Genomic DNA, 25,839 nt, shown 5'->3' with positions numbered 1-25,839 from the left:
AATACAACAGATTGTAGGCAAGGTTGAGGAAGGTGGCGAGAACGTTTTTTCATCCTGGAAAAAGTTGTTTTCCAATGCTGCCACATGCTGCGTTCACAGAGACAGAGACAGAGGGAACAATCTGCTACACCTTTTCTCCTTGGGAAAAACGACTGTGCAGACTCTTACATCAAGGACGTCAGCCAGGTGGACTCTTCTACTTTTCAGCAGCAAATCATTTGTACGTTCTTTACAGGATAAAAAAGCTTCGGTTTGACGTCTTTGGCAAACTGTCACATCAGCATTCCTAAAACGTGACGTCACTCACAAGAGCTTTTCCAGAGCCCTAAACAATTTTCTTTAGGCTTAAAATCACCTACATTCATGAGCAGGAAACAGTTATTCACATCATCATCATCATCATCATCTATGAAGCCCATTTCCACCAGAGGTAAAAGTTAGCCTTGATAATAAAAAAATATCCTCAAAATAAGACTTTTACCTCATAATTTCAACTTTTTATCACATAACTTGGACTTTTTATCTCATAATTTGCGACTTTTTAATCTCATAATTGACATCACAATTTTGACTTTTTAAAAATGTCAACATTTTATTTCATAATTATGACTTTTATAACATAATTTTGACTATTCATATCATAACTTCAACGTTTTATCTAGTCATTTCAACTTTTTAATTACACAATTTCGACTTTTTATCTCATAATTACGACTTATCACAATTTTGACTTTTTATTTCATAATTTCAACTTTTTATTTCATAATTATGACTTATCTCATAAGTTCACATTTTTATCTCATTATTTCAACTTATCTCATAATTTCAACTTTTATCTCATAATGCTGACTTTTTAATCACGTAATTATGACTTATCTCATCATTTCAACTTTTTATCTCATAATTTCGACTTATTATCACATAATTTTGCCTTCATATCTCACCATTTCGACTTTTTATTTCATAATTCAGATTTTTTATCTCATAATTTTAACTTCTTATCTCATAATTCTGACTTTTTAGCTCATCATTTCGACTTTGAATTAACTTAACTTGAGTGTCTCAGTACTAAAGTACTTTTTTTTCAGAGAACATTAACCTTGAATCTGAAAGAGAGAACCACCACCTCTGCTCCTCCTCCGTTTACAAGCTCTCCTGATTCTGCCCTGTCACGGGAGGCTCTGACCAATCACAGGACAGCTGAGGCAGCGAGTGATCCTATTGGCTGCTGCTGCACCACACCTACACTCTAACATCCTATGCTGCAAAGAAACATAACAAAAGGGGGGAAATGTCAAGGATAAAATTTATCCTTGACTTTTCCCCCCTTTTGTTATGAATGTGTTAGTCACAAAAGAGAGTTAAGTATCATCTGTAACATGTGAAATCTCAGCACGGAAGAGTTTAATAACTATAAAAAGCAAGTTTTGTTTTTTAAAAAAAGTGTTATTTTTTGTTCAAATTCACACACTCACACAGAAGAATCAAGCAATCGACAGAAAATCTCCACCTTTGTCGCCTCAAAATCAAACCACGACTGTCTGATGCATGTGCTTAAAAACCCAAGCTCAGTTTAATGACTTGTTGTTGTTGTTTTTTTAATATATATATATATATATATATATATATATTTATGTATTTATATATATTATTCCTACAAATACATGGTTTTCACCACTTTGAAAAAACGTCCACTTTCCTCAGTAAAACCAAGAAAGCTAGAAATATCCTACAGTGAGAAAAAAAAAAAAACCTGACAAAAGACAAAAAAAAAACAACTTCAAACAAATCACAACAAAAGGCATGGAAAATAACGAGCGAATGAAATAATAATAAAAAAACAACAACATCCTGTACAAACACTATGGCCCAATAATTTAAGAAAATAGTGTCTCTAAAACGTTCATATTGCTTTGTACCTCCACTGACCGGGGGGGGGGGGGGGGGGCAAAGTCCACCCTGTGCAACACCAGGCAGTTCTGCTGCCACCACACGGGGGCGCCACAGTCCCGAGTGCTGATGTCACACCCGAGTTTATGGGGGGGGTCTGGGGAGGGGGGAAGGGGGGGGGGGGGGTGTGCTGCAGCCGGTGGTGTTGTCGTCTTCTTCTCTGGTTGTTTTGGCAGTAACAATACAAAGACAAAAGGGTGTCACACTTACTACAGCACTGACACTCCTCATCAAACCAAGGATGTTTTTTTGTTGCTTTTTTTTTTTTTTTTTTTACTGTTGTCGTAGTAGTTTTACCGTTATTTACTCTCTACAGCTTTATTACTAAAACTATCACCGTCACAGACACACGGAGTGCATTGTGTGTGCGTGTGTGCGTGGTCTTGCACTTGCGGCATACTGAGGACCAGTGAGGGATTTTAACCAACAAAGTGAGGTCATTTCTACGTAGTGAGGACATTTTGGCCGGTCCTCACTTTGTTTTCATTGAAATCACTTCCTCAGGTTGCTATAACACGCTATACTCAATTTGTCAAAAAAAACAAACATTTTGGACGACATAGTATAGTACGACGTTTTTGTCAAATTTTTGACCAAAAATTTTGAGTCAATTTTTTTTTCAAATTTGGTCGACATAGTATAGTATTATGTTTTTGTAGAATTTTGGACCAAAAATGTTTTTTTTTTTAAATCTTTCCAGCCCTTTTTGCTCTGGGGCTCCACCTGCAGACATGTTATGGTACTGCAACCAGTAGTTCTTTGTAGATGTCATTCATGAAGTAGATATTTGTAATGGTGTTGATTTATAAAGTGGAAATGCTGGTCCTCACTTTGTCAGCAACCCAGTCCTCAGTATGCAGCAAGTACAAGAATGTGTGTGTGTGTGTGTGTGTGTGGAGGGTTCGTCCTGCTGTTGTCCATATATGTGTGTGTGTGTGTGTGTGTGTGTGTGTGTGTGTGTTCTTGTACTTGTCGGAAACTGAGGACCAGTGATGGGGGTTTTTTTTAACCAACAAAGTGAGGTCATTTTTCCAAAGTGAGGACATTTTGGCCGGTCCTCACTTTCTTTTCATTAAAGGTGCATTATGTAATAAATCTAAATCAACTGGCCGTAAAATCCTCCTAATATGTCACAGAGACTCAGGAATAATGTTCATATAACAAACTGAACTCACCAACAACAACAGTACATTTGCAGACTGCAAATCATGTTTATGTTTTGAAATGCCATTGTTTTGGCATGTGGCGCCACCTACCGCCGTCTACCAATCATTGCAGTCAGTAGAGTCTCAGCTGCCGAGCAACCACGGGTTGCCAGTTACGTCAGAAAACGAAACCTAAAAGACCTCTGTATTTTGAATTTGAATGTAGTAACTGTTTTTGGCCACATTCTTACATATGGCGCCTTTAAAATCAATTCCTTAGGTTGTAAACATGCTATACCATGGTTTTTTTTTCTGAATCTTTGTTTTTTTTTACTGAATCTCAAGGGATGTATAGGTTTGGGGTGACACCTACTGTCCAGAAATTGTATTTTTGTGTTGATTTATAAGTGGAAATGGTGGTCCTCACTTTGACAGCACTTTTACCCGGTCCTCAGTACGCAGCAAGTACAAGGATGTGTGTGTCCGTGTGTGTGTGTGTGTTTGTGTGTGTGTTGACGTGTTCAGTGCTCAGCGCTCGTCTTCTCAAAGGAGAAACTGGGAAGAGTCAATAGCTTGGGGTTGGTGTTGGGGTTCGGCGAGCCTCCGTCCTGACCCGAACTCTCACTCGCTCCCAGGTCGAAAGAGTCCTTGGAGTCACTAGAGGGCGCTCTCCTCCTCAGGCAGGTGTCCCGGCTGGGCAGAGGAGGGGGCAACCCTAACCCGCCGATGCCGCCCAGACCCGGGTACTGCGGCTCCAGTCCGTCGGGCGGGTCCACGGAGATGCACGGCGGACTCATCTTCTTCTTGCGTCGCGGCGAGGGCAGCGAAGTCTGAGCGGACGTCTGGCCGTGGATCTGCAGGCTGTCGGCGCGCGACGCGAAGCCCGACGAGGCGGAGGCGGAGGCGGCGCCGCGCTGCGGGCTTGACTCCGCCGCGGGGCAGACCTCCACCGAGTGGCGCCGCGGGTCGTCCAGCCAGGAGGACGGGCGGGGGTGGCGGGGCAGGAGGGCGCTGCGGCCCTGCGTGTCGACGCTGTGGTGGCGCTTCAGCTGTCGCAGGTACGGACTCCGGCTCGCCGCGTACGCGCCGTAACCCTCGCCGCCGTCGACGCCGTCCTCCGCCACGAGGTTGTCGTCGTCGCCGCCCGTCAACCCCACGCAGGTGATGAGGGACACTTCCTGGTCCTCCTCCTGCTGCTGCTGGGGCCTGGCTGGTGGGAGAGGAGGAGGTGAGGGGGAGGAAGAGGAGCAGGAGGCGATGCAGCGTTGGTCGCGACGCTGCTGGTGCTCGCTGCCCGAGGGCGAGGGGACAGGGGAGGCACCTGGTGTAGCAGGAACCAGGCAGAGAGCAGGCTGCTGCGAGCAGGGGGAGGGAGTGGCGGGGGAGGGGGAGGAGGAGGTGGAGGGAGACGACGACGACGGCGACGAGAGCCCCAGAGAGGCCGCGTTTACAAGTCCTTCACTGCTCTCCCCGTCTCCTGAGCACAGAGCCTCCTGAGAGTCAGTGGACACCGCGACCTGTAAGGACGTACAGGAGCGTAGAGAGGGGGGGGGGGGGAGGAGATGGACGTCAATGATCGAGGGAGATGGGGAGGGGAAGAGAGGGGTGTGTACAGGAAAAAAAAAATGACAGGGGGAGACGAGTTAGTGTGAGGCGATGACGATGAGAAATGATGGCAGTTTGGGGTCAAAGTTCACCGTCCGAGCAGCAGAGGACTGATTTAGTTTGTCCGTTTTAAACTGTAACCACTTTTTTTTTTTTGGAAAGATTCAGTCAAAGAAAACTGCAGCAAAGTGAATATTAGAAGTTAAGTGGAGTTCAGGAGGCGGGGCTAAGAGGATAAAGGATAAGACGTATGGCTGCGTTCGAGTACTGTCGTAATATTAACCGTTTCTGCTCATTTACCTTTTTTTTTATCAACACACGTCACGACGATCTGATCTGTGCTTTCACTTTTAACGCGCATAAGGAGCAGATACGTGACTAATACTTTGATTCTGTGCAGGACACTGTGACATCACCGCTCATTTAAAGGTTAAAAGTAAGTAGTTTATAGTGACATCTAGAGGAGAGGCTGAAATTTACAACAACGAACTGCTCTGCTTTACAGGCTCCGGTTGAAACATGGCGTCTCGCTGCCAACAGTGGCTATGCAACAGTGACCGTGTTATTTTACAGCAACTAGACAATGCAGGAGCACATAATATGTATTAAAAAAAAGTGGATTTTGGGTTATATATAAACCCATAAATACTACGCAGTGTCCCTTTAAAAGCCCATCGCAGTTCTGTGCGAGGTCGTGCTCACACGCTGAAATAAATGATTACATGCTGTAACATGTTTTCCCACTTTCTAATGAAAGGAAGGATTCTTTTTTTAAGAATCTCTAACAAGGTAATTAAACTAAAGGTAATTTTATCTTCGGGGGAAGAAAATATCAGAAGGAGCTCGTTAAAAACGACTGACAAGCGAAAAATAACGACTTCTCTGAAGGATTCAACGTTATTAGCACATGTTTGGTGAAGAAATCAAACAGCGGAGGTTACTTTTTTCCTTCTTTTTGTTTCGATTTGGACAGATTTTAGAGGCTGCTGCTGCTGCTGCTGCTGCTGCTTTTGAGGACTCATCGCGTCGAGTGCTTGCACGACACGGTGAACTCTGAACCGCGCCACCTGACCTCTGACCTTTGACCTCACACATTAAAAAGCCCCCCGTGCATTTGCGTTCCTCTGTTGAATTTACGTCCCTGCACCCTTCATAAGTGTGAGGTCAAAAAGGTGGAGGCCTGAAACTCAATAATGCGGCTGCTGGAGGAGAGGAAGTGTTAGAAAAAAGCATGGTTTACGATGTTTCTGTGAGCAAATGAAAGATATTTCAACAGAATTAAAGCACTTAAATCCATGGAAAACAGGGGCATGAGTGAGTTCTTGGGGCAGAAGCATGATTTTTGAGATTCCGTGCACAAATGAGTCTGACTCGTGTGACCACAGAGACACCTAGTGGCCACAGAGGAAACAGCCAGGACGAACCAATCACCAGCCACAGCAAGGTAGTAGGTGTGCACACTGGAGAGGTACTTTAAAAAATAAATAGAACAAATAAAGTACAACAACTACCACACTCTGCTTCACAATGATTTACCTTTAAGCACTTTTACTATACAATAGAAAATACACAAGTGCTCTATCAACATGTGTGTGTGTACAAAATGGCCAAATGCATATATGGACAGCACTTCCCTGAGTTGTTTATTTAAGTCCAGACACGCTTTTTGTCTGACTTGAGTGTGAATCCTGCTTTAAAAAATACAAAAAAAAATAATTGATAATAAACTTCCTACAGGTAAAGAGTCCTGTGAGGAGAGGTTTAGTTGATCTGTGGCTGATGGTTAGCAACAAAAACAAAGAGATGCAGGAATAAAGATGGGGAAGCCTGTTTGTTTGTTTGTTTGTTTGTTTGTTTGTTTGTATGTTTGTGATTCAGAGTCTGTCTGTGTGGAGATGAACATGAGAGTCCAGCGTTTCTGGTCGCTGCTAAAGTCTGCTGCGGCTTTTCTTTTTTTTTCTTCAGAAACAGGAGTATCTGTGTTTGAGCAGGAGCTCGGGGTCGGGCGGCTTTGGGGCTCGACTGAGCTGAGATCAGAGGAAATCCAGATACCACGTGGACAAAATAGAGAGATTCCCGGAGAGGAGGGGAAAGAAGACAGAAAGAGAGAAAGAGAGAGAAGTGAGATTGTTTAGAACATGCATTTTCTAGCCACTGTTTGAGTAAAACAACTAATGTGAGATTAAAAGGCATTTTCACAAATATAAGTGAATCTAAAGTGCTTAGATGCTAAGTAAGTTTCACTGTAGATGCCGCTGTGTCAGAGTAAATTTTTTTCTCTCGCCTAAAAAAAGATTGCATTTTAAAGCAAATATCACCTTTAAAATACGCAGTAGGAGCTTCAAAACACGTGGGGGTCATGTAACAACATGTGGACATGAGCTGTGCAAAGTCTGATGCTGCTGAAGTGAAGCAGAGTGAAATTACAGAGGTTTTAGTAAAGAGATGTCTAGGCGTTCTCTCTGTTGGCACAGTTTGGCACCATCTGGGCCATTTGAGATTTCTTAGGTACCAAATTATTAAAAACCCATTTAATTTCATTTACGTGTCACGATTGGTCTAAAAAGAACTTGTTTTGAAAAAAAAAAAAAAAAAAAACTATGATAACTCGCTGTAAGTCAATGCTCCCTGAAGAAGAGGTTAAAGGTCGAATGTCTCTTTTTTTGGCAAGAAAATGCAAATGTAGGTCTTAATTTATAATAATTATGATGAAAAAAATTCAAATGACAGCATAAGATATTAAAAATGTTGTTGTAAGAGTAACAATTTCCTTTGAATTGTACTTTCCCTAAAGTACTGCATTTGCCAAGTTTAACTAATTTTACGTACACACCAAGAAAAAAGCAAAGGAAAAATGATTTCTTTTAATTTTTTTATTATTTTATTTTATTTACTTATGATTACAATAACGACAATCAATATATATATATATTTTTTTTTTTTTTTTATTTAGACCCATTAGACCCCTCGACCAAATGGTTGAGTAGTACGTTAAAGGGTTAATCATTTTAAAATAATGATTTTAAATTGCATTAATTTCTAGAATTGTTTTTTTAATTGATTGTGTAAGAATGTCCCCATTCAAATAAACTTGCCTTGTCTTTAAATTTGGTCATTAAATTACACCTTTACACATTTAAACCTTACTTTTCTACTTTACAGTCTTACTTTTTGTGTCTCTAACAGTGGCTCTAAAACACAGACACAGTCACAGAGGGTTGATAAACACTGACACGGAACACATTTTTGATCACACACACACACACACTGCATACGTACGACATGACTGCGGTTACCTGTCTGCGCAGCGTGCGGCTGAGCGTGTGCGTGCGCCTGGGCGGAGGCAGTCGTGGTATAGACTCAGAGTCTGAGTGACTGTGAGGGCTGATGGGTCTGAAGAGTTCTGAGGGAACGCTCAGCTGCTGGGAGGACTCCTCTGGCTGAGAACGCACCGACGCGCTGGAGCCTAGAAATAAAAATAAGAAATAAAGAAAAAATAACAGCCAGTGATGTTTTCTGATGGGAAATAACCTGTGTTTTTACTCACGAGAGCCGTAGAATTCCAGGTAAAATAATAACGAATAAAGTCTTAGGGGAAAAAAAAGTTTCTTTATGATACACACAGTTTAAGCTGCGCTTAGGGATCATATTTCTGCTGTTATTGACCAATAATTTCTTAATTCAGCTTAATGTAAATATTTGTTTGTCCCGCCTGTATTCAAGGTTTCAGTCTCAGGGGAAGTCAGAGAATTCTGAGATTAAAATCAGAGAATTTTAAGAGAAAAGTCAGAAAATTCTACGAAAATAGTCAGAGAATTCTAAAAAAAAAAATATTGAGAATTCTAAGATTAAAGTCAGAGAATTCTAAGAAAAAAAGTCAGAGAATTCTAAGATTAAAGTCAGAGAATTCTAAGAAAAAAGTCAAAGAATTCTACAAAAATACTCAGAGAATTCTAAGAAAAAAAGTCCTAGAATTCTACGAAAATAGTCAGAGAATTCTAAGAAAAAAAGTCAGAAAATTCTAAGAAAAAAGTCAGAGAATTCTAAGAAAAAAGTCAAAGAATTCTAAGAAAAAAAGTCAGAGAATTCTAAGAAAAAAGTCAAAGAATTCTAAGAAAAAAAGTGAGAGAATTCTAAGATTAAAGTCAGAGAATTCTAAGAAAAAAAGTCAGAGAATTTTAGGTTACAGTTTCAGGGAAACTTGGCCCATGAGAGGAGTCTTTAAACCAGTCACAGGGCAGTTTTAGAGAGAGAAAGGGCGCCACCTAGTGGCCTCTCTATTAAACAACTGCATGTATTTGATCATTTAGTGCAGACATCCCCAACGACTGGGCCACGGACTGGTAATTTGGTACTGGGCCCACAGAAAAACTGAATACAGACAAATAATATTTTATTGATTATCAGGGTTATCAAAATTTAGCTTACAAGCTAGCAAACATTTGGGCTAGCAGCAGGTGTCAATATATGTGGATTGGGTTATGTGTTGCATATGAAGCACATGCTCCAGGCTCATTTCAAAATGTTAAAATTTAAAATAAAAGTCGACTGATATGGATTATTCTATGGCCGATGGCGATTTTTAGAAATCTGGCTGACGTTAATACCGATTTATTTTGCCCATATAAATATATATATGTATTTGTCTGTCTGATCAAATATAACTGTTTATTGATAAAAAATAATGCAATAAACTGCTTAACTTCAGTAACACTAAAGGTGTGCAGGGCAATTATAGACAGTATTTTCAATAATAATGAAAAAAAAAATGCAAGAGAAAGGTCATTAACTTAAATAAAATATAATGTAAAATGTATTGTATTCACTGAATTTATTGTAATTTGTAATAACTTGTGCACCTCAATTTTTTTTATGCACAACAATAGACTATTTTTGAAAGAAGAAAATCTCTAAACTATAAAATGCCTTTAATATAATGGCATCATCATGGTCATCCCTTTAAAACACGTAAACTGATGCGTTTCAGCCTCATTGTTCTAACCAAACCACTGTGAATCCAGGATGTGCTCCTACCCAGAGAGTTTTGGATCACCAAGTTGTCTAATTTGTCTAAATCTCCTAAATTACCTGACTGGGCTCTGTACTGACACCCGTGTGACCGAGCTAAAAGCTGTGCCGGAGCCAGTGCTGTTTGACCAAAGGGCTGCAGGGGGAAGAACATGTAGCTGTCGTTGGGCAGGGAGTGTGTGCGTCCCACCGCGGGCTTCCTGACGCTCAGCAGGTCGTCGCGCTGCGGCTGCCCGGGATCGAGCTGCTCCGGCTGGAGGAGGAGGATGAGGAAAGAGAGAAAACGGAGTCAGGGTCGTCTCTGGAGCTGGACTCTCTTGACACATTCACAGCCGACGTTTCTCTACGACAAAAACAAAGGATCGTCGACTGGCGCGGAGCTGCCACAGATCACAGAAACAGTTTTTTGTTGTTGTTGTTGTTGTTGTTGTTGTTTTTTTTACATGATTAAGACACTCTCCTGTTTGCATTTGTGCCCACAGTCGGGTAAAAAAGTTTGGTCAAGAGCTGCTCCGTGATTGTGTGTCAGCTAAGGGCAGTGTCCTACAGAACAGCCTGAGCCGTAACACATTCACCACAGAGCCACTGGAGCTCCAGAAACACAGGAGAGTAAAAAAAACTACTACAACACCAGGACACACACACACACACACACACACACACACACACACACACACACACACACACACACACACAGAGAGACTGTGACATGGACCAGACATGTAAAGCACACAGGATCAAAACATGAAATACTGAAGAGGAAGAAGAAGAAGAAGAAGAAGGAAAGGAAGCAGGACAAGGAAACTATCAGGTGAGGAGGCGAACTACTCTACTGGACTGGACTGGACTGGACTGGACTGGACTAGACTGGAGAGAAACAAACACCAGGCTGGAAATGTGAAATGACAAAGAGAAAGTTGGAGGGCACATGTGTTAGATTCGCCCCGGGGTCCTTCACAATGACACTTGTTCTCCTCTAACACTATTTAAGGGGGTTTTTTTTGTGTGTTTTTTTTAATCAGGGAATTCTGAGATTAAAATCAGAATAGTGATATTAAAGTCCGAGAATTCTGAGATTACAAAAGTCATTAAAGTCAGAGAATTCTAAAAAAAAAAAAATAGTCAGAGAATTCTCAGAAAAAATGTCAGAAAATGTTGAAATTAAAGTCAGAATTCTGAGAAAAATGTAAGGGAATTCAAAAAAAAAAAAAAAAATCAGAGAATTCTGAGAAAAAAGTCAGAGAATTGTAAGAAAATAGTCAGAGAAGTCTGAGATTAAAGTCAGAAAATGTTGAGATTAAAGTCATAGAATTCTAAAATTAAAGTCAGAATTCTGAGATTAAAGTCAGAATTCTGAGAAAAATGTCAGAGAATTCTAGAAAAAAAAAAAAAAAAAAAAAAACCAGATAATTCTGAGATTAAAGTCAGAAAATGTTGAGATTAAAATCATAGAATTCTAAAATTAAAGTCAGAATTCTGAGATTAAAGTCATAGAATTCTAAAATTAAAGTCAGAATTCAGAGATTAAAGTCAGAATTCAGAGAAAAAGGTCAGAGAATTCTAAAAAAGAAAAAAGAAAAGAAAAAGCCAGATAATTCTGAGATTAAAGTCAGAAAATGTTGAGATTAAAATCATAGAATTCTAAAATTAAAGTCAGAATTCTGAGATTAAAGTCAGAGAATTCTAAGAAAAAATTCAGAATTGTAAGAAAATAGAGAATTCTGAGATTAAAGTCAGATAATGCGAAGGAAAAAAAACAGAAAATGATGAGATTAAAGTCAGAGAATTGTAAAATTAAATTCAGGGTTCTGAGATTAAAGCCAGAATTCTGAGAAACATTTCAGAGAATTCTAAGAAAAAAGAGATTAAATTTGTAATTCATGGTGTTTTATATTTTTTTTTCTTAATGTAGCCTTAATACTAATATTTGTTTAATCTGACCAAATATAGCTCTATATCTATGGCTTATTCCTCTTAAAGCTAACAATGCTATGACTCATTTGTAAAAGTAGAAATTCTACACTGACTAAATCTTCTTACTCCAGGAAGGTTTCTATAAATTTAGTGACTCTAGGTTATCATTAGAAAACCAGAGAAAACTCATCTCAGTTTCCAACTTGAAACTAAATCCCCTCGCTAATAAATCCTAGGTAAGATAAGGTGAGGTGGAGCTGTACATAAACTACATTTTCTGTAAATTTGGTGTAAAATACTTAGCCGGTAGATAAAAAAGAGTCACTTTAAAGCTGTTATTTAAAAAATAGCCGGTCCAGAGGACACTGCAGCAGACGCAGATAAATGACTGAAAGCTCCATTCTCATTTTTTCTAGCGGACTCTTTGACCTCTGCTTCGAGTCAACGGAGCGAGCGTTCAAAGTAATAATGTGCCGTTAAAAAATGGGCTCCACAGAGTTACAGCTAATTTAAGACGCTGTCAAAATCAAACCTCCATATAGTGTGAGTGTAGTGCGAGGGGGGGGAACAAGTGGCTTTGGAAGCAACCCCTGGGGGGAAAAAGGGAAAAAAAGATACTGCAGGAAGAGGAGGAAGAGCGACGGAGAAAAGAGAAAGAGAAGAAACTGTCAGTACGTTGCATTCCAGGCTGCTTAGAAAGAGGGGGTTAAAATCGTCGGGGGCCGAGTCGTCGGTCAGAGCTAGGGACCAGGATTTCTCAGAGGCCAGAGACAGAGCTTCCATCTCCGCTAGAGGGATCTAGGCAGGGAAGAGACAACGGCCGGTGAGCAACAAAAACAAACGCACACAGAGATAAGGAGGACAGTTACGCACATACGATACATGTTTGAAAACGACGTACGCAACCAGTGTGGTTGCAGCAGAGGGAAAGCAGTTTTAAAAAAATTCGGTACAAAAATGTCATCTTTTTATACTTGGAGATAGCAAAGGAAAACAAACAAGATGCAGATGAAACGTTTACAGAAACAAACAAGCAGACAACAAGAAGAAGAAGAAGAAGTGTGTGTATGTGTATGTACTGTATTATGAAAGCTAAATGTCACACAACAAATCGTTGTTTACAAGCCTCCAGCAGTGTCTATCTGCACGGGTTTAAAAGGCTAAAAGCTCCTCCGACGAGCAAAACGAGCCATCTGTGCACGCACAAAGAAGCTCGGTGGAAAAAGGTCTCCGAAAAAAGGACGAGGAGGAGGAGGAGGAGGAGGAGGAGGAGGAGGAGGAGAGGTCCCGGTAACGACGTCTCAAAGCAATTTGCAGCCTTTTAGAAAGAGGCTTTTTTTTTTTTTGCAAAGCTAATGTAGTGAAGCGCCTTCAATTGATGCAACATTCGGCATATGGATTTAAAGGCGCCATCGGTAAGAATGTGGCCAAAAACGGTTACTGCATTAAAATTCAAAAATACCGACGTCTTTTAGGTTTCGTTTTTTACTGACGTAACTGGCAACCCGTGGTTGCTCGGGCAGCTGAGACTCTACTGACCGATATGATTGGTCTTTTTCCAGTCAGTCGTCATGGAAACCCGTAGTGCGCTAACGTTAACAGCCGCTAACGTGCCCAGCGCTACTAAAAACACGTCCAAACATAAAATACCGATGTCTTTTAGGTTTCGTTTTTTTCTGACGTAACTGGCAACCCGTGGTTGCTCGGGCAGCTGAGACTCTACTGACCGCGATGATTGGTCAGTTAGAGTCTCCGCGGCACTGGAGTCCAGACACCGTTTACCAGTGAGCTCCATTAGCTGCGTTAGCTCCTTTGGTAGCGCTAGTAGTCTGTTTATTAAACGAAAAGAGCAACGCTACAAATAACCAGCGTACCTGTGTACTGAGTATGCGTGCCTCTGTTTTTTAAACTTTAGCGTTACTTTAGAGACTCGTTTTAACAATCTGGAGTCACGTAAACATCATCGCGCACGTCTTTTTCCGGTCAGTCGTCATGGAAACGCGTAGTGCGCTAACGTTAACAGCCGCTAACGTGCCCAGCGCTACTAAAAACACGTCCAAACATAAAATACCGATGTCTTTTAGGTTTCGTTTTTCCGACGTAACTGGCAACCCGTGGTTGCTCGGGCAGCTGAGACTCTACTGACCGCGATGATTGGTCAGTAGAGTCTCCGCGGCGCTGGAGTCCAGACACCGTTTACCAGTTAGCTCCTTTAGTAGCGCTAGTAGTCTGTTTATTAAACGTAAAAGAGTAACGCTACAAATAACCAGCGCACCAGTGTACTGAGTATGTGTGCCTCTGTTTTTAAAGTTTAGCGTTACTTTAGAGACTCGTTTTAACAACCTGGAGTCACGTAAACATCATCGCGCACGTCTTTTTCCGGTAAGTCATCATGGGAACGCGACGTGCGCTAACGTTGACGCCGTTAGCTTGCCCAGCGCTACTATAAACACGTCCAAACCGGTGACAAATGCATTAGCATTAGCAACGGGCCCGGCACTAATTTTTCTATGTGAAAACTGCATCTCAGGTGCCGAAAAAAACAGTATAGTTAAAGCTAAACGTACAACAGACCAATTTAAATCGTGGTTATTGTCATTTTTTTTTTCTATCACCGTTCCATTAGCCAGTTGGTTTAACTCGACGTTAAGACGCCGCAGATGCTCATAATCACACGTTATTGTTGGGGAAATGAACGACAAACCCTAAAAAAAAAAAAGCATAATTATGTTCATTTCTCTGTGGTTTCTTTGGGGGTTTTTTTCATGGTAATGTTCACAGAGCGTAATGGAGGAAACAATGGAGGAGGTGAGTGGTCACAGTGGGGGGGGGGGGATTATTTATTGACCTTGTCGCTGCTGCGTTTGCTGGACTTGGGCGGCAGCGCGTAGAAGTGGCAGATAGAGCCGGACAGGTTGTCCATCAGACTCAACTCGCCCTCCATTGAACCCTGGATGACCAGGGAGACCGAGTCAAACAGCGCTCTCCGCTGGACAAACTTGGATAATGCAGAGAGAGACAGAGAGAGAGCGACAGGGACAGAAAAAAAAAGTCAGAGAAAGAATGGTTCACAGAGAAAGAGAAGAGAAACAGACATGTATACAAACAAGATTAAACACACACACAATCGAGCAGGAAGACTTTAACACCATCTCACACTATCATCACTTCACTACAAGTAATAACCACAAGGGGTCACTGCAGCCCCGCAGTACAGCTGCAGAAGAGGCTGCAGCATGTTCAGGAGGAGCAGCAGAGGAACGACTGATAATGTCTCACAGGGTAAACACAACGATAATGACGACGACAGTGAGACCTCTATTTCCTATCCTCAGAAAAAAAGACCCCCCCCTCTGTCTGGAAATAGACGTCCGAGTGAACAACAAGACCCTGTGGTCCAGCTTTCCCATGGCACTGTGACCTCTCTGTGACTGGCACGCACACACACACACACACACACACACACACACATTCTTGTACTTGCTGCATACTGAGGACTGGGTTGCTGACAAAGTGAGGACCAGCATTTCCACTTTATAAATCAACACCATTACAAATATCTACTTCATGAACGACATCCACAAAGAACTACTGGTTGCAGTACCATAAAATGTATTTTTTTTGTATTTTAATATTTGGTCCAAAATTTGACAAAAACATCATACTATACTATGTCGTCCAAAATTTGAAAAAAAAATTGACCCAAAATGTTTTGTCCAAAATTTGACAAAAACGTCATACTATACTATGTCGTGCAAAATTTGAAAATAAAATTTGACCCAAAATTTGTGGTCCAAAATTTGACAAAAATGTTTTGGTTTTTTTACAAATTGAGTATAGCATGTTATAGCAACCTAAGGAAGTGATTTCAATGAAAACAAAGTGAGGACCAGCCAAAATGTCCTCACTTTGTAAAAATGACCTCACTTTATTGGTTAAAAACCCTCACTGGTCCTCAGTATGCCGCAAGTACAAGAACACACACACACACACATTCTTGTACTTGCGGCATACTGAGGACCGGGTAAAAGTGCTGACAAAGTGAGGACCAGCGTTTACACTTTACAAATCAACACAATTACAAATATCTACTTCATGAACGACATCTACAAAGAACTACTGGGGTGCAGTACCATAAAGTGTCTGCAGGTGGAGCCCCAGTGCAGAAAGGGCTGGAAAACTTTGTTAGATTGTTTGTTTTTTTTTAAATTTTTGGTCCAAAATTTGCCAAAAACATTATACTATACTATGTCATCCAAAAGTTGAAAAAAAAAATGCTCATCCAAAATTTGACAAAAAAGTCATACTATACTGTCGTCCAAAATTTGAAAATCAAATTTTTTTTTTTTGGACAAATTGAGTATAGCATGTTATAGCAACCTAAGGAAGTGATTTCAATGAAAACAAAGTGAAGACCGGCCAAAATGTCCTCACTCCGTAAAAATGACCTCACTTTGTTGGTTAAAAACCCTCACTGGTCCTCAGGATGCCGCAAGTACAAGAACACACACACACACACACACACACAGACACTAATCTTCGAGTAGTTGTGAGGACTCTAAATTCAACTATTACTACTATTTACACCCAGTGTTTTGTTAATATAATGAAGTACAAATACTTTGTTACTGTACGTCAGTAGGACATTGTTATCTGTATGCAACTTTTACTTTTACTCCAGTGCATTTCCTAAAAATAAATTGTGTACTTTTTACTCATTGTGTACTTTTACGCCACTACATTCTTAAATAAATTGTGTGCTTTTAAATAAATTGTGTACTTTTACGCCACTACATTCCTAAATAAATGGTGTACTTTTACTCATTGTGTACTTTTACGCCACTACATTCCTAAATAAATTGTGTACTTTTATGCATTGTGTAGTTTTACTCAACTACATTCCTAAACAAATGGTGTACTTTTACTCATTGTGTACTTTTACGCCACTACATTCCTAAATAAATTGTGCACTTTTACTCTACTCATTGTGTACTTTTACTCCACTACATTTCCTAAACAAATGGTGTACTTTTACTCGACAAGATTTTCCTGAATAGATTGTGTACTTTTAAATAAATTGTGTACTTTTATGCATTGTGTAGTTTTACTCCACTACAATCCTTAATAAATTGTGTACTTTTACTCACTGTGTACTTTACTCCACTACATTCCTAAATAAAATGTGTACTTTTAAATAAAATGTGTACTTTGACTCCACTACATTTCCAAATAAGTTGCGTACTTTTACTCAGTGTGTACTTTTATTCATTGTATACTTTTACTTTTACTAAAAAAGTGACTTCAACTTCTCCCAAAGTCATTTTCTGGTCAAATATGTGTACTTTTACTCAAGTTATCTCTTTAAGATACTTAATAAAAGAGTTTTAGAGGTATAAGTAGACTAATGCACTCCCAAAACCCAAACAAGAAGCCCTAAAAGCAGGTCTAAAGTCTTTTGTCTCCGCGGATGTTTTTCCTCCGACAGTTTCACATCTAACCCCAGTCTGAATGTGTGTTTTTGATTATGTGACTTTAATAAAAACAAACATTCTAATAAGCAAATGTGCACAACTGGGACTGTTCATAAACAAACAGGACGTTCGCTTTTCAATCTTTAAAATTAAAACTTGTCTGACAGACATCCTTAAGTCCATCCTGGTGAAGTTTAATCTCCTGAAATAATCTAAAGAACCTCGTCTCGCTGTCCTTTTTAAATACGACCTTGATTTCGAACACATATTAGCACTTATATTTTATTCACTATCGTTTGTTTACATCATACGGGACACGGTTATTTCTTCTCCTCTCTCAAGGAATCCGTCATTTCCGATCATGATCTGACCTCCTCGGTGAGCGTCCCTCAGCGTGGGCCAGAAAATTAACTAATGGTTTTTGGACCCGAGTCAGAATTAATGGCCAGTGACGCAGAGAGGTCATCGGGGACATCCTCGCAGGAAGTGACTGCAGGACATTTGTCATATAACGGGAGGGTGAACGTGTGGAGTCTGGGATTGAGACGTTGTGTGTGAATGTGTTTTCTATGTTTTTTAATTAACTTTAACATTAAAAAAAAACACATTATGTGTAATTTAGACGTACTTTGGACTGTACTTTCTGTACTTTTTCACTAAGAATGCGTTTAGTTGTGTTAAATTGAGTGTCCGCCTGGTGATATCCTTACTAAAACCTTCGAAAAGGAGGCCCCAATAAAGTTTAAAAGCCATTTATGAACATTTAGCATAATTTTCTGAGCATTAGGACCTTAACTTTAGAGCAACAGTTAAAGGTGCCATATGTAAGAATGTGGCCAAAAACGGTTACTACATTCAAATTGAAAATACCGAGGTCTTTTAAGTTTCGTTTTTCTGAAGTAACTGGCAACCCGTGGTTGCTCGTCAGCTGAGACTCTACTGACTGCAATGATCGGTAGGCGGCGGTAGGTGGCGCCACATGCCAAAGCGTGATTTTCAAAACATAAACATGATTTGCAGGCTGCAAAATATTTTTTTTAATGCAAATATTTATGGGTTTAGATTTATTACATAATGCACCTTTAAACAAGAACACGTTTTTATAGCGGATGAATACAACGGTAGTTTTCTCAGTCGGACTTAAGGGGTTAATTATTAAGTATTGTCACACAAACATAAACAAAGTTTTATGAGGTACGATGAGAAAACCACAGTCAAAGAACAAAGATTCCGTACCTCCAGCGGGGGGTCCAGGCACGGTGGGGGGTCGTCTCTGATGTCCACAGAGTCTCTGGTGATGTCGGCGGTGGGCGAGTCCATGGGACCGTCCCGTTCCCGCTCCCTGTCCCCGCCTCCCGCCGACCTCCAGGGGGAGCCGCCCGAGCTGGACCTGTCGAAGCCCAGCGCGAGAGGGTGCAGCTGGGGGGAGCGCGTCGCCAAGTCGCCGCCGTCCATCTGGAACTCCAGCTCCAGGTCGGCCTCGGCCTCCGCGCCCTCCTTGGCTTCCTTGTTGCTCTCCTCCAGGTGCTTCATCAGGACGGCGATGACGACGTTGACGAGGACGAACTGAGCGGTGAGCACGAAGGACACGAAGTAGATGGGCGAGACCACGGTGTTGTAGCAGGTGTTGGTGTCCTGGGCGCAGTCTCTCAATGTGTCCTGGAAAAAAAAAAGCAAGAACTCTGCATGAGTGCAACAGAACAAAGCAGATTAGGATTAAAACACTGGATAATTTAGCAAAATTCTGTTGACTGAATTCTGTAATGAAAGTGTATATTCGTGGGCTTTAAAAACGCATCTTATGTGTTGTTGAGTCGTTTTTCTTTTCTTTGTGTTGATAAAAATGAGCCAAGTGAACTTTAAAGCTGTGACTTATTTCCAAATTTCACAAATTCAATCCAATTTGAAACATTTTGAGTACTTTTTGCGCTATAATGCCTCAATACCTCTATATTGCACATTCTTATACCCTCTGTATATACTGTATGTTTTAACATAGTAATGGGAAAAAAAGCAGCCAAAATGCTCTGTATTCTAAGGGTTAAGGAAGAAATCTCTGACAGAGCCAGATTCAAAAATGTGCAGTTATCTGCCTAGACCGGTTGTGTTGAAAGGAAAAACAGGGGTCACAAAATCAACTGTTTTTCTTTTCTTTTTGTTGATAAAAACGAGCCGAGTGAACTTTAAAACAGTGACGTATTTCCAGATTTCACAAATTCAATCTGATTTTAAACATTTTGAGTACTGTTTGCTCAGGTGTGTTTGTATCGTTGGTGAAAATGAAGGATATTTTCCATCCGATTGCCTATAATTTGTGCTAAAACAAACCCATATAACATTCTTATACCCTCTCTATATACTGCACTTTTTAACATAGTAGTGGGTGAAGTGAACTTTAAACCTGTGACGTATTTCCAGATTTCACAAATTCAATCCGATTTCAAACATTTTATATAGTGTTTATATAGTTGGTGAAATTGAAGGACATTTTTCATCAGATTGTCTATAGTTTGTGCTGAAAAAAAAATGATATGAGACACTCTATAGCGCATTCTTATAACCTCTGTATATACTGTACGTTTTAACATAAGGAAGAAATCTCAAAAATGTGCAGTTATCTGCCTAGACCGGTTGTGGTGAAAGGGAAGACAGGGGACAGTAAATTGGGAGTCGACCACTAAACTGACCATATGTCGTCATGACCAAGAATTCTTGACAAACGATTGCTTTCACCTTCATGATGCCGTTCCAGTTGTCTCCGGTGGAAACCCTGAAAAGCAGCAGGAACGCCATACCGAAGTTTTTAAACGTGGCGTAGCGTCCGAGACCCTCGCACGGGTGGAGCTCGTCACAAACTGTGGAGGAGGAGGAGGAGATCGAAACAATCAGCCACGAAAAATAACTGCAACTTTTCCGTTAGCTACGAGCCGCAGTTACGCAGATCGATAAAGGTGGGAGTTCGAGAAAAAACAAAAAAAAAGCAATTAACAGCAGATGAGATGGAACCGGCGGACGAGAATGAGCTTACTCAAGTCGCCAAACAGCTCCACTCCCAGCGCGGCGTAGATAAAGAAGAGAAGCATGAAGAGAAGACCCAGATTCCCCACCTGCAGGGACAAGACAACAGGAAGAGGCCGCCATTATTCCAGAGAACAGAAGTCCACAACAAAATATACCAACGATACACGGACAACAAACAGCTCATTCCAGAGAAGCTTTTCTAAACTGCTGTTTAAATCGTTTTCCATCTAACCTAGTGACGAAGCTTCACTTTGGGGGTCATTTTGCAGTTTTAGCCACAGGTTTTTAGCCTTATTATTATTATTATTATATATGGTGTGCTTAATGTTACAAAAATGTAACATTAACAAAAAATAGCATCTTCCAGATGTGAGGTCACAGCTGTGTTGAGCATGAAAAATATCCCGTCGCAAACGTTCCTGCGAGGTAAAATGATAAAGTACGCAGACATGGTTGGGTTCCATTCTACTTATTTATGTAGTTAATAACGCAATTTTACTGCAAAAACTGCTTCCTGGTCGCAAACAATGGAAATAAGGCAGAAATAAGTAGCTTGTTGTGATCTGGGTTCAACGTTACAAACAAAATGGTTGGTAAACTTTGGTACACTCTTAGAAATAAGGGTTTCAAAAGGGTCCTTCTTCAAGGGCTGAGGTTCTACCTGGAACAGGTGATACATTTAGCAGCAGAGAAGTATATAAGGAGTATATAACACAGCTATAGTTAATGCCCTGGAGCTAGCGAATAACAATGTAGCCACATAACGTTCTGAAAATGGTTGGTAAACTTTGGTACACTCTTAGAAATAAGGGTTCCAAAAGGGTCCTTCTTCAAGGGCTGAGGTTCTACCTGGAACCATTTGCTTCTGAAAAACCCTTTCCTGAAGGTTTTTCAAGGGTGCTTGGTAACACTAATGGCTCCAGTGAGAACCATTAGTTCCAGAGAACCCTTTAAAACCCCTTTCCTGAATAAAGGGTTTTAAAGGGTTATTGGTGGAACCCTCCAAAAGGGTTCTAGCCAAAAAGGGTTCTCCTATGAGGACAATCCGAAGAACCTTATGTGGTTCTACTAAGCACTTTTATTTCTAAGACTGTAACTTCATGTGTTGCGCAATAAAACGCTGTGAATGAGTGAAATGTGGATTTTTATGAGGGGTTAATCACCTTTCCGACAAGCTTTAGGAGGAACATGTTGTCGTTTTTCCACTAAATCTAAACAATTCAGCATCTAATTCACCGACTCCAGCACCTCCCACAACAACATTCACTTCTCAATCTTTGCAGGGGTCGAAATAAAAATGCAAATAATAAATAAAGCAGGAACAAGAAAAGAAAAGCCCATGGGGGAAAAGATGATTCCCCCGAAACGGAAAAGAGCACGTCTCTAATAAAAAAAAAATAAAAATAAAAAAAAAAAGAGATGCTCCTGGGATGTAATTTAAGGAAACAGCTTCTGAATCTGCAGATTGTGGTGACAACTATTTTTTTTTGTTTTTTTCGGTGAAGGAAGGCACAGGCAGGGGAGGTGGATGTTATTTAACGGAGCTGACGGCGTACCTGAGGCAGGGCTTGCATAACGGTGTCCAGCAGAGCTCTCATCCCCACCGCCATCTTCAATAGCTTCAATACTGTAGGGAAACACACACACACACACACACACACACACAGAAAGAAATTTTAAAAAAGTGTCTTAGCAATAGTAGGATTTGTCAGCCTTACATAACAGAACGAGGGACCTGAGCCGGCACAGAGGAAAGGACACATCCTTCTCCTCACTTACAGACTACAGCACAACAGTGCAGTCACCACATTTCCTCGTAGCGAACAGAAATTCATGTTGTCCGGTCGCCCCGAGGGAGGTCACGACCTCCTGACTGTGGTCACTGGTGTTTTGACGGGGCATGGGTGCAGGAATACGAGTGGATAACGAATATAAATCAAGCAAAAAAATGGCAAAAAAGTAACTTTGACAACAACAATATAATGAAACTCTGACAAGAAAGTGAATGAAAATCTCCCAAAACCACAATTATTGGTGCATTTAAATTCAAGGAGGTGGAGGTGATGATTTATGAACAATAAGGAAACAATAAAGCAGGTAGATGTAAATCTACACTTGAAACTTGAGTTTCATCACTCACTTATGCCATAATATATATATATATATATATATATATATATATATATATATATATATATATATATATATATATATATACATATACTGTATATAGACAGGTAAAACTTCATTTTTGACTGGACAAAACCCAGATGGGACCAGATTTCTTTGAGGTCAGTCCTCACAGGTGATACATTTAGCAGCAGATAATTATATTCTCTTTGGTTTGGAGTATATTACACAGCTATAGTTAATGCCCTGGAGCTAGCGAATAACAATGTAGCCACATAACTTTCTGAAACGCACAGTGGATTATTAAAAGACGGTGTCTAGCATAAAAAACAACAACAAAAAAAAATGTTTTAATTCCTGTATGTGACTTCGAATGAACACTAACATAATGTAGATTAGCGACGCTAATGAAACCTCACCCCATTAGAAGATAAAAGTTTAATAAAAGATTCGGGATGCTGGCGTTTTACATAAGCTCTGGAGAACGATGAAGTCTGACAACTTTTATGCTCACGCGTTAGCATGACATGCGCTAGCTTAAATGCTAAAGCTACTGGCACCATCTTGTTTCTTGGTGAAACCTTTACAAATATTATAGAGAGAAGAGAAACATGAACAGTCACACAAAAATCTAATACTAGGCATCAGAGGAGAGAAAGAAAAATGTGCGGCCATCTGCCGAGACAGGTTGGGGTGAAAGGGAGAAATGGGGGGCCCCGAGGAGAGGTGGGGGAGAGAAGGGCAAAGAGGGAGTCTACCACTTTAGTACGAACTTAGCATTGAATTTAGGAAATTAAGGGAACGATGACACCATTATATGAGTAACAAAAGGAAAAGCAAATACATAGAAAAGTAGTAAAGCAAGTACTTTGATTAGACTCTGGAAATGATGTGGTGTATTTCATGATGTACACATTGAGACACGGGGACTTTAAGTGACCTCAAATTGATCATATGTCGTAAAAATATGAGAATCCCAGTGCTGGTGTGTTACTGTAATGCTACGATAAAGGAGCCAGATTTGTAAATCCATCCAAATCACATCAACACTGAGGCTGGGCGATAATTTCCGTCCCACTTTGGTTACACACCTTCGGTAATCAAGACAAAACAGATGAGCCTCCCTCCCTCCAGCCTGTCTCATCTCCTCTTCCTCCCCCTGCAGTCCTGTCTTTTCTTTTACGACCCGGACGTTAATCGGCACCGAGCACACGGACGGTTTAGCTTAGCCCCCGTCCAATCCCGCTAAATCCGTCCTTGCTTCTTGTTCTCGACATTCCCGATTCTGAGCCGCCGCCTCCGTTCGTTTCCACCATTTATTCTCTCTCCAGATTCACTTGCACACTCTCTCGCCCACCTACGCTCCTCTCCTCTGTTCATTTATCTCCTCCTCATTCGCTCCATCACAATTCTTTCTGTTGCTCCTCTTCCTCTTCTTCCATCTTCTCATAATCTATTTTGGGGTTCCAAGTTATTCATCAATCCTTTAGTCGTCTCCTCTTACCCCCACTCTCCTCTCATTTGTTCCCTCCATACCTAGTCTCACTTTCTCGCGGCGTAATTCACTTACTGTCGTAATGTGTCTCCCTCACACTCTGCTATCCTTCTAAATGAAAGAAAGAAAATCGGGACCAGATTTTTTGAGGTCAGTCCTCACAGGTGATACATTTAGCAGCGGTGAATTATATTCTCTTTGGTTTGGAGTAAATAACACAGCTATAGTTAATGCCCTGAAGCTAGCGAATAACAATGTAGCCACATAACGTTCTGAAACGCACAGTGGATTATTAAAAGACGGTGTCTAGCATAAAAAACAACAACAACATTTTTTTTTTTTTCTTTTAATCCCTGTATGTGACTTCGAATGAACACTAACATAACGTAGATTAGCGAGGCTAATGAAACCTCACCCCATAAGAAGATAAAAATTTAATAAAAGATTCGGGATGCTGGCGTTTTACATAAGCTCTGGAGAACGATGAAGTCTCCTTCTAAATGCCTCCTTCTCCCACTTTTTTCACCCCCCCTCGCTCAGCGTTTTCACGGCCGACATCTGGTCGACTCGCACCCTGCCCGAAACCGCCGCAGTGACCCGCCATGCAGAAATCACATGGAGGGGAGTCCCAGAGATGAGACTGTTTTTAAAAGAACATCTTAAACGCACAGCATCCTGAGAAGAGACGTCGCACTATAGAGCACAGACACTTGAACTCAAGCCCAGCGGGTTTTCAGTTACATTGGCTGGGCCAGTTTGAGTATGTGCGTGTGTGTGTGTGTGTGTGTGTGTGTGTGTGTGTGTGTGGGGGATGTCGTACGCAATTTTATTTCAAATTATTGTCATTTTCCAAGTTTACAGAGCTTTGGAGTGTAGATTTCACAACACACAAACATGGAAAACAAGCAGCGACCGTGGTAACAGTTGCATATCTCTGTCGCATCTCGCAGTCTGCAGGATCCAGATCCAATTTCGATGACAACTAGCAGTATTATCATCATTATTATGCTATAATTTTAATCAACAATCTATATAACAACTGTTCCTGGTCTTTCTCTTCTGTCTCTACCTTCCCTTTCTGTCCCCGCAACCTCTTCTCTGCCCCCCATTTTTCCTTTCACCACAACCTGTCTAGGCAACATGTTCGCACATTTTTGAGTCTGGTTTTTTCTCTCCACTGATAAAGGTTTATGTCCAACTATGTAGAGTGTTGTGATTTGGTGCCACTAAGACTAAGTACAGGGTCTCTGCAGGTTTCAACAAGTCAAATTTAAGACTTTTTAAGACTTTTTTAAGACCGTAATGAATACAATTTAAGACCCATTTGGCAAAAAAGTACAGAGACATGAAGGGAAATTTAGAGCCACAAATCGTTGAACTTGCACTTACCCATCTTATGCAAGCAATTCGGCTTAGCTGTGGGCTTTGGTTAAGTTTTCTCCGCTGCTATGCTAAGCTGTAACACACCGCGGCGCGCACACAGCACACTAGCTAGTGGTGCTTGATAGGTTCTCACCGGGCAGCACAGGTGGCCTACTTATGTTAGCGCATCCTCAAAATTTAGGGGGGAGAATTTAAGTCATTTTAAGGCCTTAAATTCAAATTATAGGATTTAAGACGTTTTAAGACCCCGCGGATACCCTGTTAGTAACAATATCTGAGTTACAGAGTATCCAGGTCTGGCTCAGTCAGGACTTTCTCAGACTTGGGGTCAGCCGCAAAGAAAGAAATGATGGACGGATGGAAAGAAGGACTGGGTTCGTACCTCGTGCGATCCTCAGCACCCTCATGATGCGAATGATGGTGGGGTTGATGGGCAGTGACGCGTTGACCTCAATCTCCTCCAGAGTGATGCCCATGATGGAGAGCAGCACAATGGCCAGGTCCAGCTGGTTCCACCTGCACATAAAAACATCCGTCATTTCTCCTTAGTGAGTTATCTCTTTAAGGCATGGACTTTTACTACAGATGCGACAACAATTTTCAGTTTGATCAAATCTGATACCAGGATTTGGACACTTGGCAGTACCAGGGGTTTCCCCAAAAAAATACTCCTTCTATAACTAAACTTGCTATTTGC

General features: G+C 40.9%; 1 protein-coding gene across 1 annotated transcript in view; it reads right to left on the bottom strand.

Moving 5' to 3' along the window:
• Positions 1-3,616: 3,616 nt before the first annotated feature.
• The window catches only part of cacna1g (calcium channel, voltage-dependent, T type, alpha 1G subunit), a gene marked incomplete at both ends in the record, with an annotated part of 267,406 nt that continues 245,183 nt past the window's right edge, over positions 3,617-25,839 (bottom strand). The window contains 10 exons of the mRNA XM_083903756.1: positions 3,617-4,612; positions 7,997-8,166; positions 9,789-9,981; positions 12,318-12,440; positions 14,491-14,640; positions 18,350-18,772; positions 19,847-19,968; positions 20,142-20,220; positions 21,691-21,761; positions 25,525-25,658. Coding sequence (XP_083759882.1) covers positions 3,617-4,612; positions 7,997-8,166; positions 9,789-9,981; positions 12,318-12,440; positions 14,491-14,640; positions 18,350-18,772; positions 19,847-19,968; positions 20,142-20,220; positions 21,691-21,761; positions 25,525-25,658 — 2,461 coding nt within the window. The remainder of the gene's footprint in view (positions 4,613-7,996; positions 8,167-9,788; positions 9,982-12,317; positions 12,441-14,490; positions 14,641-18,349; positions 18,773-19,846; positions 19,969-20,141; positions 20,221-21,690; positions 21,762-25,524; positions 25,659-25,839) is intronic.

The sequence above is a fragment of the Microchirus variegatus genome (genome assembly GCF_963457635.1).
Source record: "Microchirus variegatus genome assembly, chromosome: 17".
In the NCBI taxonomy this organism is placed as follows: Eukaryota; Metazoa; Chordata; class Actinopteri; order Pleuronectiformes; family Soleidae; genus Microchirus; species Microchirus variegatus.
The sequence above is the reverse complement of the archived record's forward strand: the minus strand, read 5'-3'. Positions and strand labels throughout refer to the sequence as shown.